Source organism: Zootermopsis nevadensis, unplaced genomic scaffold (assembly GCF_977971745.1).
Source record: "Zootermopsis nevadensis isolate Lab colony 2312 unplaced genomic scaffold, Znev_1.0 Znev_ptg000012l, whole genome shotgun sequence".
Taxonomy (NCBI): Eukaryota; Metazoa; Arthropoda; class Insecta; order Blattodea; family Termopsidae; genus Zootermopsis; species Zootermopsis nevadensis.
Window position 1 is genome coordinate 9,938,468 of NW_028259144.1, and position 16,497 is coordinate 9,954,964.

At 38.4% G+C, this 16,497-nt stretch overlaps 2 protein-coding genes across 5 annotated transcripts in view; one reads left to right on the forward strand and one right to left on the reverse strand.

Moving 5' to 3' along the window:
• LOC110827656 (cell adhesion molecule 1) overlaps positions 1–16,497 on the forward strand; it is a 474,923-nt gene that overhangs the window by 239,990 nt on the left and 218,436 nt on the right. The gene's annotated exons all lie outside the window — the stretch shown is intronic.
• On the reverse strand, positions 1,562–5,856 carry LOC110827657 (hemolymph lipopolysaccharide-binding protein). Its single transcript, XM_022059499.2, has 5 exons — positions 5,776–5,856; positions 5,544–5,701; positions 4,558–4,675; positions 3,312–3,602; positions 1,562–2,473 (listed from the first exon to the last, which is right to left on the reverse strand). Exons 2-5 carry the CDS (start codon positions 5,688–5,690, stop codon positions 2,316–2,318), a joined length of 714 nt encoding a protein of 237 aa, XP_021915191.1. The 5' UTR covers positions 5,691–5,701; positions 5,776–5,856; the 3' UTR covers positions 1,562–2,315.

A 16,497-nucleotide genomic window follows, 5' to 3' on the forward strand; every position in this document is an offset into this window, starting at 1 on the left:
TTGACTCTTAAGAAGGAAGCTAGAGAGCACGTCAGATCGTCGCTGTTTCGTGAATTAACCGGCAGGTGACAGGTGTTTAGGAAGCTAGTAGAACAGTTGCGGTGCGAGTAACGTGTGGCGACAATAACTCTCGAAGGTAAAATCTTATAGTGTACTAGCGCAGGAAACAATAACGTAAAGCCCATCACCTTCTCCGTTATATGCAGAAAATACGTTAAACTTCGAGGACAAAGCAGCGATGCGAAGCGAAAGGTGATAATGTATGAAACAGTGTAACATTTAAAATGCAATGTAGCAACACTCACGTACCGCTGCACAAAAATGGAATCAGAAGCAGTTCTACCCACGCCGATGACGTCCGTGACTCTTGGGTCAAGGACACCGCTGCTGCTCACGCCAGTTGCAAATGCGGTGATTGTCTAATCACGAGCAGAAAATTACTTTGAATCGAAATCGCTTTTATCCTGTTCGTGAAGCATTAAACAATGCATATCCTGACAAGAAAGTTTAGAATGAATCGGCAGTACACCAATTGTTAACGCAATTTCGGAAAGAGCAACATTTTTGTCTGTAGCCTCAAATTACCGTAATACTGATTTAACGCGGTTTAATGGTTGCAAAAGTGGGTTACGGCTGCAGAATTCAATATTGCTGTAGGTTTCGTCGCGTTATGTGTGAGGGCGTTAATGTGTAGTGATAGCTCACAGAATAGAATTCATGAAGGGCTGTCTGCCTTTTTGTTGAACCTAATTGTTCATTACCTTGTTCATAATGATCGGCCACTGATCCTTGTCCTTAACCAAATAAATCCAGTGCAAATCCTAACATCCCATTTAGTTCCGTTGTAATATTATCCGATAGACGCTGTTAATACTCTTACGGTTTGCCCAAAGTGTCTATTGGGAAGAAATTAAATATCGCAGTTTTAGAATTAATTAAGAACGTAAGAAGATACACGTACATTTCCACACGTATTATAAAGATTCTTCTCCTCCCTTGGCTCTACAACCCAGTGTTGGTCTTCGCCGCCTCCTTTCGGAGGTTTCTTAGTCTTTGAAGCGTAGTTGTGAGTAGTGAGTGACAAACCCACTGCCTCTGCACAGTTTCTACTCAATCCTGGTTTTTTGTCTGCTAGAGCCACCTAGTAGTGAATCAAGAGAGACTTGGGTGAGAAATAACCGCTGAATTTTGCTTACGAAACACCTCGTTCATGCTCGTAACGTTCTTTTACATGCCGTAAATCTACGAAGGAAGTTGTGCTACGGAGTTTTATCACTCTTAAAAAATCCATCGAACTCGGCCGGGTTTGAAGATTACCAGGCGAAAATAATATCATTGCGATATACAATTATAGAAGAAAACTGTGATAAGAATAGATTTCTTGGAAGACCTATGTCTAAGTGAGAGAATAATAACAAAATTGCATATTTTTAAGTCAATGTGTGAATTTGTAGACTGGAATCGTATGGCACAGTATAGGGTTCAGTGGCATTTTTTTCCGAACAGGGAAATGACCTGGCATAACATTTCTTGACTAGTTGCTTCTCAATAACAACTCTGCTCCATTCAATTATTTTTTTATTTTGCATATTTTTTAGCAAAATAAAAGAAAAGTACAATGTTGGGCATATATAGATATCTATTTCCTGTCATTCAGATTATTATAAAATTCACCTTATAAATACTTAAGGTAATTTAATACGTTTTACATTATGTGTTGTGCAGACTTCTGTCTTCTGGGTTGTTGCGCCGTGAAGGCAGCCATCTTCAGACTCAGCGCCGTGAAAACCTCAAATCCTACATTACGTATTATGTTCCCACAGTCTACACCGAAAGCCTACAGTTGATATTCCTTAGTAACTCTAAGTCCTTTGTCTCTGATAGATGGTAAGAGGCCTATAGAATATTTGTACTCATACGTTAGTGTCATCTAGGAAATCATACTCTGAGTGTAATTCTATAAACACCTACTTCATATATAATTTCTGAGGTTCTCACGGCGATGAATAACTATGAATATGGCGGTCTTTTGGTATACAGCACCATGTATTATTCGCCCTCATGATGAAGGCAGTAAGATTCTCTGAATCGTCGGACATAATCTACCCAAACTACGTAGAACTATATCAGAGAAGATAGCCGACGTTTCGGGCGAACATACTGATACTCCGGAACCTAATATCAGCCAGTATTTTCCTTAAAGACATCCTACAAGTCCGCACGGTGTCAAAACATAAAGCAGGCAACGTGAACTCTCACCACCTTGAAAACATTAAACATAATAAAGACAGGCAAATACTTTGTTAGTTAGTCCGTCAGAGCTCTTGTTCGCAGAAGAACGGCAGCTGAACTCCACACCCAACGTCGGCGAGGGTGCTCGACCCCCGGTTAGCAACTCCACAGTTTTCTGTTACTCTGCCGTCGGGCTGATTGGTTGTCCACACCGCATATCCTGTAGAGTTTAGCGGATCGTCTGTAACACAAGAAAATTTGGTAGCCGTCAACAAAATGCATGATTGGAGGCCACGGAAGGACTTCCCACCCCCACCCCCACCCCAGGACCATGTGATTTTGTCACCAGCACAGCGTCGCTAACGTTGCTAACCTGCGAGTTTTCTACATTAGGTTAATACGCTGTCTTCCTTCTTGTCCGGTCTGCAATCACGTTCTCTAATTCTGAAGCACACTCAGTTTTGTATTACGACCCTTCACGCAACTTCAATTTAATTTATTGTGTAGAATTTGAGGTTTTCACGGCGGTGAGTCTGAAGATGACTGTCTTCTGGGTTGTAGCGCCGTGTAGTATGGTAGTTTACCTCTCATCGACCTGATGATGGAGGTAGCAAGGACCTCTGAAACGTCGGTAAACTTCTACTAGACTACACGGTGAACACCCCAGAAGACAGCCACCATCTAATTTAGTGTGGATAAAATCAGTTACCTGTGAGAAAAAGAAGACTGCAGTTTGTATGGACCTATATTATAAATTATTTTAACTATGTACTCCGTTAAATTTCCGCTGTGTGTAAAAATTACTTAGCTGTTAGGTGGTCGTAATGAGGATTATATTTTTGTTACACAAAGCTTTCTGTGGGTTTAAATGGTTAGGAGGAATGGTACAAAATGAAATTTTATTTTCCGTGCAGAAATTATATTATGCCACATTAATAAAATGAATTTTTTTTCGCAATGTTTAATGAAACTCTCAGTTTAAAATTAATCGAGACTTTTTGTGGAATGGAAAGTGAAAGTCCCTATTACGACTTTACTACACGCTTTGTATCGAAAAAGGGCATAAAGAAGAAACTTACTGAAAATTGTGACGTACTCTCCTTCAACGTATTGATCATGAAAACCTATGTGTGCCCAATCATTCCTCCAGTCGTTAAATATTTTGGGGTGCGGCACCCAGAAATGTAACAACGCGTTGGCTTCCCTCTGAGAGTTGATAATGACAAGATGTGCGTCTTCCTGAACGCAGATTTCACGTGCCTCGGCCCATGTCTTGACTTCATTATGAAATTTGTATCCTCCCAAGCCGGGTATAAGCTCATAGCCCGGTGCTAACGTATTTCTAGAAGATATGTCCATGTGAGGCGTTCCTACAGTTAAAAGAAACAAGTATAATATAAATATTGTAGAATATTGCAGTAATCTTGGGCGATGATGAACCTAAGATGTTGGAGATCACAGTGGTAACCAAAATGATGGAATTTTCTCCTACGAAATGATGCCGTGTTCCTCTAAAACATTTCATAACAATTTAACACTTCAGTCTTTTACATTAAAACACTCAGCCTTCTGAGAGAAATTCAGAACTGATAAAGTGTAATGTAACATGAAATTAAGTAGAGAACAAACAGATGAAAATGAAGTAATTTTGTGGGTGATAGAAAACAAAATGTCGTTGTCAGCATATAATAATTAGAATAAATGAGCTTTCCAAAAACGTAATTCTAGATGGGGCAGGGAAACGCTGAAGGGGAAACCAAACACTCATCGGTTATTGAAATTTTAAATTTATTAAAAAAAGAGGCCGGAATATTTACCAATGACAATTTTTGAGAAAGGGGAATATTTATAAGAAAGTCCCAAGAATGTTAGAAAAAGAATATTAATAGTGGTTGCAACAAGGAGACATGTTGAAAGACATATTTGTAGTTAGAATAAGGACATACAGGGAAAGTCGAAAGTAGCTGCACGCCTTTGGAGAACTGTAACCGTGTTACCTGCAGCCAAAATGTGCTGATATCGGCAGATATCCGCAGAGCATAACCGCAAGTTTCGTTTGTTTGTTGTACTTCTTCACATTGCCGCTGCGAGCGCTTGTAAATTGTGAATTGTGGAAAACAAAATGGAGACTCATAGTGGCGAGGAAAGACCACAATGTGTGTTCTGGTTCGAAGAACTACAACAAACAAACGAAACTCGAAGTTACGCTCTACAGATATCTGCTGATATCAGCACATTTTGGCTGCAGGTAACACGGTTACAGTCCTCCAAAGCTGTGCAGCTACTTTCGACTTATCCTGTATTTTATGAGAGACGTATCTGTACCTCTAATTGTGACGATTATGACAACTGACTCCACGTTCCCACACTTTGCTGTGCTGTGGTCTACTTCTACCTCCCAAGGTCGAACTTCTTTGTTGCCAGCTTCATGCTCCAACTTTACCTGTGGACGAGAGTTAGGTAGTGATGCTAGTCAACAAAAATTATGTAGAATCAGGATCCCAATAGGAGTTATCTACGGTCGAATCCGAATCCAGGGGTTATGCTTATAGTAATAAAAAATATGATGGATATAATTAATATGAATCACTCATTAAAACGTAGTTATATTACTGTGACAATTTTAACACGACATATCTGTACACCAAAGTTCAAGCGATCTGTGATACTCATTTAAGAATAGAAAGAGAGAGTAAGAATTAGTAAAATGTATGGAAAAATGACACTATATCTCTGTTAAGACATAGGCTAGTTTAGGAATGCTTGAAAAATTTGAAAGTAGAATGAAGGAATACTTTGATGATGTACGTTCCGAGAGGTCATCCACTGTTGGGTGTTGGGGTTAAGGGTCAGATTGACTAGCTTGTTTAGTACAGCCGGAAAATTGATATTGATTGTGGGTCACCTAAAATGAGGACTCGACAGAAGGAAACAATACAAAAATTGATTGGATTCTAAAGGAAATTGAAATATTATAATGGCATCGGTAACATCCTGGACAACTAGAACAAACGCATTAAACTTTGGGTGATTAAAAAATGTGGGATATGGCTTAACTGCTTTCTTCAGTTACGAAATCTGAATCCTTAATAACATCTGTCGCATGTCACAGTGTTAGGCATAGGTTACTTTGAACACAAATTACTTAGCTTTCAGATTCCTTGTACAAGTAATCTTGTGTGATTTGTGCTGTACGGAATGATAGATGCCAACTGCAACTGCGTTTCTGCACACACAATGGATAAACAGTTCTACTTTAATACCAAGTTCTTTGCAGCTTTAAAAAGATTCTTTGAATGCGGTATCCTCACCTGAGCATTCCATTGGCCTGTTTTGTTTCTTTGGCTGTTTATGGAGAATCTGAAGGCAAGTGCTTGTGGAGAACACTGTAACTCAGTGGAGGCGGCGACACACCACAAAAGGACAATCGAAGATGCGACACGCCGATGCAACCACATTCTTCTTCGTACTTGAAATATAGAGGGTGTGTTAGTGAGAACAAGAATGAAAGGAGAAAGTAAATAATATATTTACGCTACTCACCAATTCTGAATATCCGTCGTTATTTCCTGCAGCACGGTGGATGAAGTGGAGTGCCGTGATCTGCGGCGTTCTTTATATCAGAAGGTAGGGCTAATGCGCCACTTACATTATCCGCTTATGGATCTTTATTTAAGATTACTTAGTATTTATTAGATATAATTTTCTCTGCAGTTGTGCCTGTAAGGACATGCGATAATGACAGATTTAAACATTGTTTTTGTATAGGTACCGCGAAAAATGCTGGCACATTTGCAAAGGACTGATTTTGGTCGTATGAGATGGACCCGTCCGAGCACGCGCTAGAGGGGTGTCAGCTTCAGTTGGTTTGTAGCTCTAGCTGTGTTTAGTTCGGTGCGTCTACGCAGCTGAGGCTGTGCGACCCCCACTACCACCGAACTCCCCTCTCTCGGCTTACACATCGCGCATTTAGGTGCCACGACTACTCGCGCGACCTCTAACAGGAAACATTCATGTGAGATTATATACATCTGGCTTACATTTCTGTTATTGCCTTTTTACACGTTGTAGATGCCTAATAAGACGACCTTGTTTGACAGTTGTGGAGTGGAGCTTCTTGTATAAGATCAGTTTTTATTACAGTAAATCCTCATGCAACACGGGTTTCCCGTCTTGGATTCGATTGAAAATTAATGCGGACAATTTTTTGCCTGACACCAAAACTTCGGTTATACGCAGTCTGTTTAAAAAGAGTGAAAAATGTTGAGGTTTTTCTGATGTGTTTGTGTAGCCAACTTGGTTTGTTTGCATCAGCTAGTGTAAGAATGTAAATATTTAGATCAACTGCCATCTCCCGATTTATTTTTCCCAAGTTTTTCTCCCCTTCTTCTTCCTCTTCTCAAACCTGCGTGTAGCCCGCGGTTTTAGCTTCGCTTACACTGTTCCGATGATATTTCATAATATGTTACAGTCCACAAATAAATATTTCTACAAAATATTAAAGATACTTTAATTATTCTTTGAATCTCCACGGCCGATTTCCAGCGAACTTTAGAGGTTCCTGTCTCCAGCGTTATATTAGGGTTAACCGATTCCACTTTCATGAAGAGTTATAATAAGCAACAATGGTTTCTTTTTCATGCAACACTCAACTTATATTTAATTTTAATATGTCAAATGTGCAACATAATTTCTGTTAGCAAAGAAAGTACAGAACAAGTACGTTTACGTTAAACATCAGGTGTTTTCACAACGGAGGAGGAATGTAGCTCATTACATAATGTGAAGGGATAACAATTAGTATCAACTGGGAGTCGAAGTGGTGACGTTTTCTCAGCAGGGCAGCGATGGCGAACGGTTAACCTGATTGTCACGAGCGGAACGCCGAAAAAATTGCTGACACGCAAACTTTCGTTTCAGACCAAAGCGAAATTAAATTACGTGTTGATATTTGTGTTTTAAAATGATGTGTATATCTGCGTATGCGGAATTGCACAAACGTATAAAATCGTAATTGAGGTCATCCAACTGTGTAATATACTATACTAACATCATAATGGCAACTTTCGTCAACATGGTTTTATTGTCTCTTAGTGGTTTTTATTTTCTCACTTAATCTTTTAGCCAGTTATGATTATCTTCAGGTATCACTTGAAAGGCTATTTTGAAGATTGCTGTCTTCTGCGTTGATGCGCCGTGTAGTCTGGTAGATAACACCAACGTTTCAAAGGTCCGTGCTGCCTAAATAATCGCCCTGATGATGGAGGCAGAATGGAACTCTGGAACGTTGGTGGACATCTACCAGACTACACGGCGCACCAACCCAGAAGACAGCAACCTTCAAACTCACCGCCGTGAAAATCTCAAATCCTAAAAAGGCTACTTTATTGAACCGCGTTATTTATCACATGTGGTGTCTTGTAAGGTTAAAATATGTAGACACAAGGATTTATCATGATAATCTTTACGTCTTTGATTAGGAGATAAGACATTAACACACAAAGGTAATTATTATTTTCCTACATGTACACAGTCATTGCGTCAAAGATTTAAGTACATTAAAACAAGAATTATTTGCAGAACAACTTTGTCACAGCCTTCAACAAATGTCACTCCATCCAGAATTAATTTCGTTGTGTAAATGTAAATAATTAACTTCGGCATTTCTCCCATCTACAAATCTCTTCAGGGTATGAATTTCATTTTCGAAAACGGGTGACTGTAAAAATAAGTCTAAGAATTAAACTATTCAAAATTTTGTTTTTAACAAGTTTTAAAAAACTGGTTTCTTCTCGGAGTTGTCCGTGTCGAACAAAATCGGTAAGTTTTTACGAGAGACCATGGCAGAAACTTTTGACCATGACGGCCATTAAATAAGTGACGGGTTGAAGATCATGTGACCAAATCAGAAAACGTACCCCATAAATACATTTATATATATACACGATTTTCCAGTACTATTATGGGTAGCCCTGAATATACAGTAAATGCATCGGAAATATGTAAAATTCAGTGGCACATAATTTCTATGGCGGTCGTTGGAAGGGGAAGTAGACTGCAATTGACAGATGTGGAAAGGAATAGCTTTACACGCTCTCTGTTCTGTTACCGTGGTTCATGAAACATCGTCTGTTAATCGACATTACGAAATTGAACACGAAAATATTTCGCTGAAAAGTGAGAGAATTATAATATGTTATATGACGTGCTTTGAGAACATCCAATTTAAAATCCCGTCTGTCATATAAATCGATGGAAATTCTTCGATTACAATTGTTTCATTCTTCGAGGTTGTTAAAAGTATTGCATGGCAAAATATTTAGTGATGATGAATTCCTAAAGCAGGTGTGGCTGTTATGTGCGCTGAAATTTTCAATACATCAAAAATAAGAGCAATATATTGCAATGCATAGGGTATCTGCCCAGCTGTCGACACAGAGTGAAGGGCATGTAATCAGAATGAATTAGTACTATATAGAGCAACTAGAATATAAATATTATTTTTTATTTACATCTTGAGTTCTTAAGCCCTGGAAGAAAACGTAACGAGGTGTGTGACGAATTCTTCAAATTTTCTGCGTCAGAAGGAACAATAATTTTTCTAGATGTTTACAGTGCTGTCGTTTTTGGGTGTATAAATACTCCTCTATTTCAGAAATAGTTTATGTTACTGTTATTGGGATTTCCAATATTACCTGCAAAGGAGCAGTGTTTGTAAAATTATTCACAAAATGTCGGTTGTCCCACTGTAACATCTCTGCAGTATTAATCAAGAAACACCGTGTGTTAAATATGGTGTCAATCATAAAACGTATAAATGAATTGGCTAATTGATTGACTTTATTACTTCACATGCCTTAAGCAGGAGAAAGTTTAGTTTGGTTCTGCAAAATACACTTGTTGAGCGAGTTACTTCTTGTATTTGCCGAGCTTCTGTTTTTGGGGGATGGAAAATTCATTCGCAGTATCTAGATACGCTATAGAGTGTTCTATAATATTCTTCGTTGATGAGGCAAAAGTCAAACTGCTAGGCTTAGGAAAGCCAGTTGATATTTTCAATACCATTCGATCCTTTACAAAGAATCCCAAATAATGAATGAACTAGAACGTAAGCAGTAAGAAATACTGAAAAAATACTACAGTTCAAGGTCAAAAAACAAAAACTTGGGGCATGTTGATAGCAACATTTTGTGCTCTGAAACAATTTACATATTCATTGTTAATAGTTGTCCGATCTACAAGGGTGGTTCAAGGTTGACGTGGGCTTTGTTTTAATTACACAAATCACATACATGTCACAATCATTAAACTGTCACTCCTTTCCAATATGTTGTCCCCTCTACATTGACACTTTTTGCCAACACCGCAGCAAGGCCTTCCTGCCAGCAAAAAAGATAGAAGTAGGCTAAATGCATTACCATCTGTCTAGAAAATCTGTCCTCCCAGATGCTTCTTAATTGGTCCAGACAAGCGATAACCACTTGGGGCTAAGTCCTAATTGTAAGGAGGGTGTTTCAAGAGCTCCCAGCCCAAGGCTGTATTTGTAAATTCGCGTATTTGTACGAGCGTTGTTATTCAGCGAGATGATGATTACAACTTAGAGTTCACTGGGCCCTTTCTTGCGAAGTTCCGTGTGTAGATTATTGAGGGTCACGTTGCTGCAATACTGAACATTAATTGTTGCACAATATAGCAGAAAATCGACATGAATTAACCCTTCTAGATTCCAAACGACATTTGTCATGATCTTGCCAACTGAAGGCTGTGTTTTAATTTTTTATTTGGTGGAATAATTTGTGGCGTCAATCCAAATTTGACCCACTGAATCTGAAGTGAAATAATGTACCGAAGTTCCGACAAAAATCACCGTTCGCTTCAGAAATGTGTTTCCCTCCAGTTCAACCCGGTTCAGATGGCAGACACTGAAAAACGTACCTTCTGGTCAAACGTCAGCATTTCTAGAATCACTGTGCACTTTCTTGTTAATAATTTTTCTCAAGCAAGTGTCTGTAAACTCTTAACACTTGCGTACAATGTGGATGCAATATCACGGATTTTAATTCTTCTTTTTTCCCAATTCGGAAAATTTGTTGCGCCAGTCATACTCACTTGAACGTTATAGGGTCTCTTGCTTATATTGCGAACTTACCTGCGGCGAATGTCACCTGGTTTTGCTTTCTTTTTCATCAGAAATCTGATGATATAGAGTAGTCTTACACCCCGAGTGACAGATTCCTAAGCCATTTTGTTTCGTTTCTAGTGCGAAGAAGAAAAGTGTATGTTTTCGTGTATGTGGAAGTGAGAGCAGTATTTCCGCCATGTTCCACGAAGCTGTTTCCGTTAACATAGTAATGCACAATGTCGGCCCGAACCTCAGCCGTAAATCTGTCTTGGAATGACAAGTGACGAGTAGCAAGTAGTCTGGTAGAATTTGAGTATTTTACAGCGGTGAGTATGAAGATTTCTGTCTTCTGGGTTGTTGCGCTGTGTAGTCTGGTCGATGTTTACCAACGTTTCAGAGGTCATACTGCCTCCATCATCAGGGCGATGAAGATTTCTGTCTTCTGGATTGTTGTTGCGCTGTGTAGTCTGGTCGATGTTAACCAACGTTTCAGAGATCATACTGCCTCCATCATCAGGGAGATGAGTATGAAGGTTTCTGTCTTCTGGGTTATTGCGCTGTGTAGTATGGTAGATGTTTACCAACGTTTCAGAGGTCATACTGCCTCCGTCATCAGGGCGATGAAGATTTCTGTCTTCTGGGTTGTTGCGCTGTGTAGTCTGGTCGATGTTTACCAACGTTTTAGACGTCATCGCCCAGAAAATGGAGGCAGCAAGGACCTCTGAAACGTCGATAAGCTTCTACCAGACTACACGGCGCAACAACCCAGAAGACAGCAATCTTCTTCTCTTCATGTTATTATGAACGGGGCGAACAGAACACTAGTTTTTTTTTAAATGACGTGGATTAGATCTGCGACGCCAAATGTTCACACGAAGTCGTTTGTTGCCTTGATTTAGGTCAGTGACATGAGGATGCTGTAGCGTTGGGAATAAGGGAAGTTTTATAAATCCTGCTGTGAAGACTAACTGTCCGGGGAAGCGTACTGTACGCAACGTGGAGAAATGCAGTCGGAGTTAAGCATAGAGTGAAACCGCAGTTAAAGATCGACTATAACATGGAGTCTCAAGAGAATTCAAACTACAGTTAATTGGTCTTTGTGGATTTGCGTATTTCTTTCCTTCGTTTTGTGTATGTTCTTTTTCTTTTTTTGTCTTTGTCGTTTTAGTATTATTTACAGTTTAATTTACCCACCATTCTTTTCTTCCGTTGTATTTGTAACCGTTCTGTTATCTTAACTCTTGTGTTATTTGTTATAATTTATCAGTCAACAAATCACGTCACATCTTGCGCAATTTTGCCTGTTCTTATGAACACGAGATAGTGTGACATTGTCTTAATCTCTGCGACGTTTGCAGCTCCATTTTTAATTCCTTTTTTTTCATATTCTGATGCTGAAAGTAATATTTATGTCATAAAAACTATTTTACCGGGATTTATTATGATCGTTTTCTCGTGACCTGACCTTACTTCATCTGTTCAACGAAGCAAGCTGAGAAACGTCAGGAGTACCAATATAACAATCTGTGTATTCGGATTTCCGCGAATAACGTTTTTTTTTCTTTTTTACCTAGCTCTTTGATGTATTACAGAGAACATGGAATGGATTTTTGCATGATTTTCTTATCCAAGGACGCACATAATATTCCTCTGTTGAATATTTAAAACATCTTAAAGTTTTTAGACGTATAACTCATGCAGTAAACTCGTACTGACTCCGCTAAAAACATGAAATAAAAACTATGCACATTACTGACGAAGAACTAAGTATGAATATTTTTGGAACAAGTATAACAGATACCCTCTCTCTTGCTTGTTTTTGCTCTGGATTCTATACATCGCTCAAAACTTTCGTAATGTAAAACGGGTCTCAAAATGTTAAGAATTCTTATGACTTACGTTCATACAAAATATCAAATATAATTTACCGAATCAGTTATATAATAAAATGATTAGGTAGAACAGGTACCATATTCACACAATGACAAGACAAGCCTTTTTCATGTCAGAGGATAATGCAAATCGGGAAATTTAAAAGGAAAACTGTTTTAATTTACGCTTATGAGTCCCATAAGCAGATGCCATTATATTACACTTTGTAGCGTCAGTATGATACTCTTTGAAAAATGCGTATTAAATTAAATAATTTTCCAAAACAGTGCACATTACCTGATATGACCGTAATGGGTGTCTGAATCGCATCGGAAATTTGGGTGAAGTAGGCCACTAAAATTTATTACATGTGCGTCACAACTCTCAGAATAAACAACTTAAAATGTTAATCTGAATATGTGACAAAAGAATAAACATATTTGTTATAATGTGACAAGGATTGAAATCTGCTGTTTTCAGCACAATCAAATTCGGGCTTCGAGGTCCAACACAGTCTTTATTGAACCACTCCATACCCTTTCGCCGGTACTGAATCCGATGAAAACTTTGTCTCGTGACTTATTATTTAGAATAATCATACATTTTAAACATCAAATGGTTTGTGAAACAAGTTTTAATCAGCATGTTATTAACGGAACAGGTCAAAATAGTTTCAACGGTGATGATGATATTCTTTTGGGATTTGACTTCGTGTAAACCCGTCGGTAGATGTCAAAGTTTCAGAGGACCATATTGTCTCCATCTTCACGTTTCTTCAAACATTCATTTGTTTCCTTGAATTATTTTATGTCGGCAAGGAAGCGTCACACAGAACCCCCCAAACGATCGGCGAAATGACAATGTTTTCCTTCAGCAGACTTTATTAGTCCGCTTTAGCATGGTCTTCTGCACATGTCTGCCATTTTCATTTTGGATATGATAAGGATTTGAGGTTTGTACGACACTGAGTCCGTAGATGGCTGTCTTCTGGAATGTACTGATGATGGAGGCAGCGAGGACCTCTGAAACGTTGATAAACTTCTAAGATGCCACACGGCGCTACAACCCAGAAGATAGCCATCCCAAAGAATTAAGGCGGTCCTATCCATCAGAAACATACATCGACCATTTTAACCTGGCACTGTACACACTTAATACTGAGATCATTTTGATTATAAAAAATATGTTTCTTAAAGAACGGTGCTTACAATTATAACAAGAAATTATACTTTTCAACTAAGTAGATACATAACACATTATTACTGCAATTAAAAAATAAGGAGATTTAAATGGATACTTGCTTTACAAGCAAACTTCTCTTTCTTTCGCAGACAAACACGAGTTTAACTACACTTTTCTGTTGTAAGATGGTGCTGGACACTTCACATATTATCATATAATGTAGGAAGGGTGAAAATTCTACTTCTCTGCCATCTGTCGGTCATTACGTTAAAGTGACTCTTTCCGACGCCCGACCCATTTTCTACTAATTATCTCTAGTTAAATAAAATTTGCGTGCTTGAATACTGATTCAGTATAAACGGATTTATTACTTATATTTTGCTACGTGAGATAAAACTGATTGCATCCTAAATACAAAGTCGATAAGTTTTACGTTGGATATTTTATTAAAAAATTAGCCCTTTTTCAGTCAGATGAAAATAATTTTGAGTAAAGAAAATTTGAGTGAACTGCAGTCATTATAAATTACAGAGGTTTCAGATAATTTAATTAGAAGCATCTGTAAGCTGTCGGTGGGCGCAGTCTGTTTCAGATATGCGCTTCGATTATATTTCAGTTCAAATCTAGAGTCAGGACTGATATCTCTGTATCCCTGAGAAAATACAACCTCACTATGTTTTACGATCCTTGAGGTCCCATAATATTATTTTTTAATATAGGGTACCGCTAGAACTAGCTCCGATACGAAGTGTAAGCTGAGTGGCAGGACGAGGTGATCTGTTTGCAGTTAGGAAATTGGACTCGGTCTTCGGAGGGGTGAGGGGTAGGTTCTTCTAGAACTCACATCTGAACAACGCATAGTTTGAGCTGGACGGTTCGGTGCATGAAGCAAGCGAAAAGTGAGGAGGCCATATGTTTTAATCGCTCCACGTCTAGTTTCTCAAACCACTTGTCTGATTTCCATGAAAGAAAAGTCTTCGTAAGACGTGCAAAATCTTCCTAACCACATTTAATGAACCCTGTAAATGAAATAATCACAAAAAAGAACGTATTTTATAGAGTGAATAAAAGCTGTTGGTTTCGTGATTGTTAATATTACTATAAGAATGAGCTTAAAGTTTCCCATATTGAATGAGTATACTGGATGTAAAAATTCCCCGAGCTTGAACTACGTCTCACTAAGAGACGAAGGGAGGAAGCAAGACACCTTAATGTTCTTTCGCCTTCCCTCCATATCTCGGGTGTTTGAGTTTATAACGGTCAGCGGAGCTCGGGAGACATCTTGAGGCAAGTGTACAAGGTTAAGCGGCCGATGCACGCAATGAACTAACACCTACATCTAGTACCGAGGTTAGGATTATTTTTTGAGTTTGATCTCTTCTTCTCTATACTTTTTCATAGTTTGGAACTTCAGCTTTTTACATGTTCTGTGTGAAATGTATTGATGAAAGTAGTTGAATTATGACCTCCTTTATCAAGGGCATGAAAGTTGTTCGTAATTGATCACATTCGCAGAGTTTAATTCTGTTAAATCTGTTCTATAGAGCAGAGTCCTGGAGAATTTCAGCTAATCAGAGGGAATTATTGTAATATTCAGTTCAATATTTTCTCAAACAGATCTGAGTCTGTCAAGCAGGTTCTTATTTTCTGCAGATTTTTCCAACTAAAATGGTTTAACATCTTCAGTGTTATTGCCGTCTGAGAAAATCTTCCTGCCGCCAATTTGGTGTTCTTGATAACTTTCAACTGTAATTTACCCAACTGGTTGTTAACTCCAGTGTCGTGTTATTTACGTCGATTATGACGATAATACACGAAATAGTGAAAATTATATTGACGTCCTCATTTGAATCAATGATCGACGGACAGACAGACAGACACATGCGTATGATTGATGATGTTCCGAAAGGAGAGCGTTCATAAGGACAATAAAATGTGTGGAACAAATTGACTCTCAACTTCCATTTTCGTTGGCCTTTGGGAGGAGGGAAGGAGGGGAAGTAAGAATCTCATACTATGACCTAGTTGGGGCTTGCAGATATTTTGCGTCTACTATAGAACATACTGCATTACAAATATCTGTGCTTTTGAAACTTGCACAGCCGATATATGGAGACAAAAAAGATATCTTCTCAGAGGGCATTAAGTCTTCTTTGTAAGAGAAAATAATAGTTGTTTTAACTATTGCGACAGTCTACTGCCTTTCCGAATCTCATAGTCTCCGTCCTCATGCAAATTTTGACTTTGGGCAATGCAGTAAGGCAGCAGAAGGGTCGGACAATGCGTCCCAGATTCATAACGAGAAGGAACTTCACGGTTGCGGACATTTACGCTTCCTTATTTATTTGACGATGATGAGTTCGGATATAGTGAGGATTTCAAGGAATAAAACCTCAGCTTTAATTAGCACGGTTCACTTATCGACCATTGCGTCTGCAACACAGCGATGAAGGAAACTTTTCTTATTACCCACAAAGTAACTTGTTAGCTAACTAGAGGTAAAAGCTAACTAACTAAGTGACTTGCTCCATGGAGTTAGGGTCTGTATTGAGAAGGTAATAGTTGATCATCTACATATGAAATTATCCATCTTGTACTGAACGCGTATGTTTATTACCGTGTATAAAAGAATACGCTACTGATCTGTATCCTGAGCCTGTTAAATCCAGTCCATACCATTATATACTTTTTCCTTACACTTCATTGTAATACTATCCTAACATTTACTGCTAGGTCTTCCAAATGGTCTCTTTTATTCTCGCTGTCCGCATAAAATATTTTATTGTGATGATTTTAATAATATTTTGTATTGTCTGTTATGAGTCATACTGACAAATTTATTTAAACACAGACCAAACGTCGGTGTGGAATGGTTGGTATTTCTGCTAATATTTGGGAAGTTATGGCTTTAAATTTGTGCTAGAGACCGGGTATTTTAACTGAGATTTTTCGTTACTTTCCCTGCTACCTCCATACAATTGCAGGCGCAGGTCCTTGCAAATCCTTTTTAAATTTGTCATTCATTAATCCTATCATCAGAGCTACTGATATCGTCATGAAATTAAACAAAATAATTAACAAAGGAGTAG

Excerpts from the sequence above, each read along its gene's own strand:
- LOC110827657 (XM_022059499.2), bottom strand. The coding sequence starts at position 5,690 with ATGTGGTTGCATCGGCGTGTCGCATCTTCGATTGTCCTTTTGTGGTGT. Across the intron at positions 3,603-4,557 it reads CATAATCGTCACAATTAGAG|GAACGCCTCACATGGACATA; the intron begins GTACAGATACGT and ends TTTTAACTGTAG. Across the intron at positions 2,474-3,311 it reads AGAGTACGTCACAATTTTCA|ACGATCCGCTAAACTCTACA; the intron begins GTAAGTTTCTTC and ends CTTGTGTTACAG.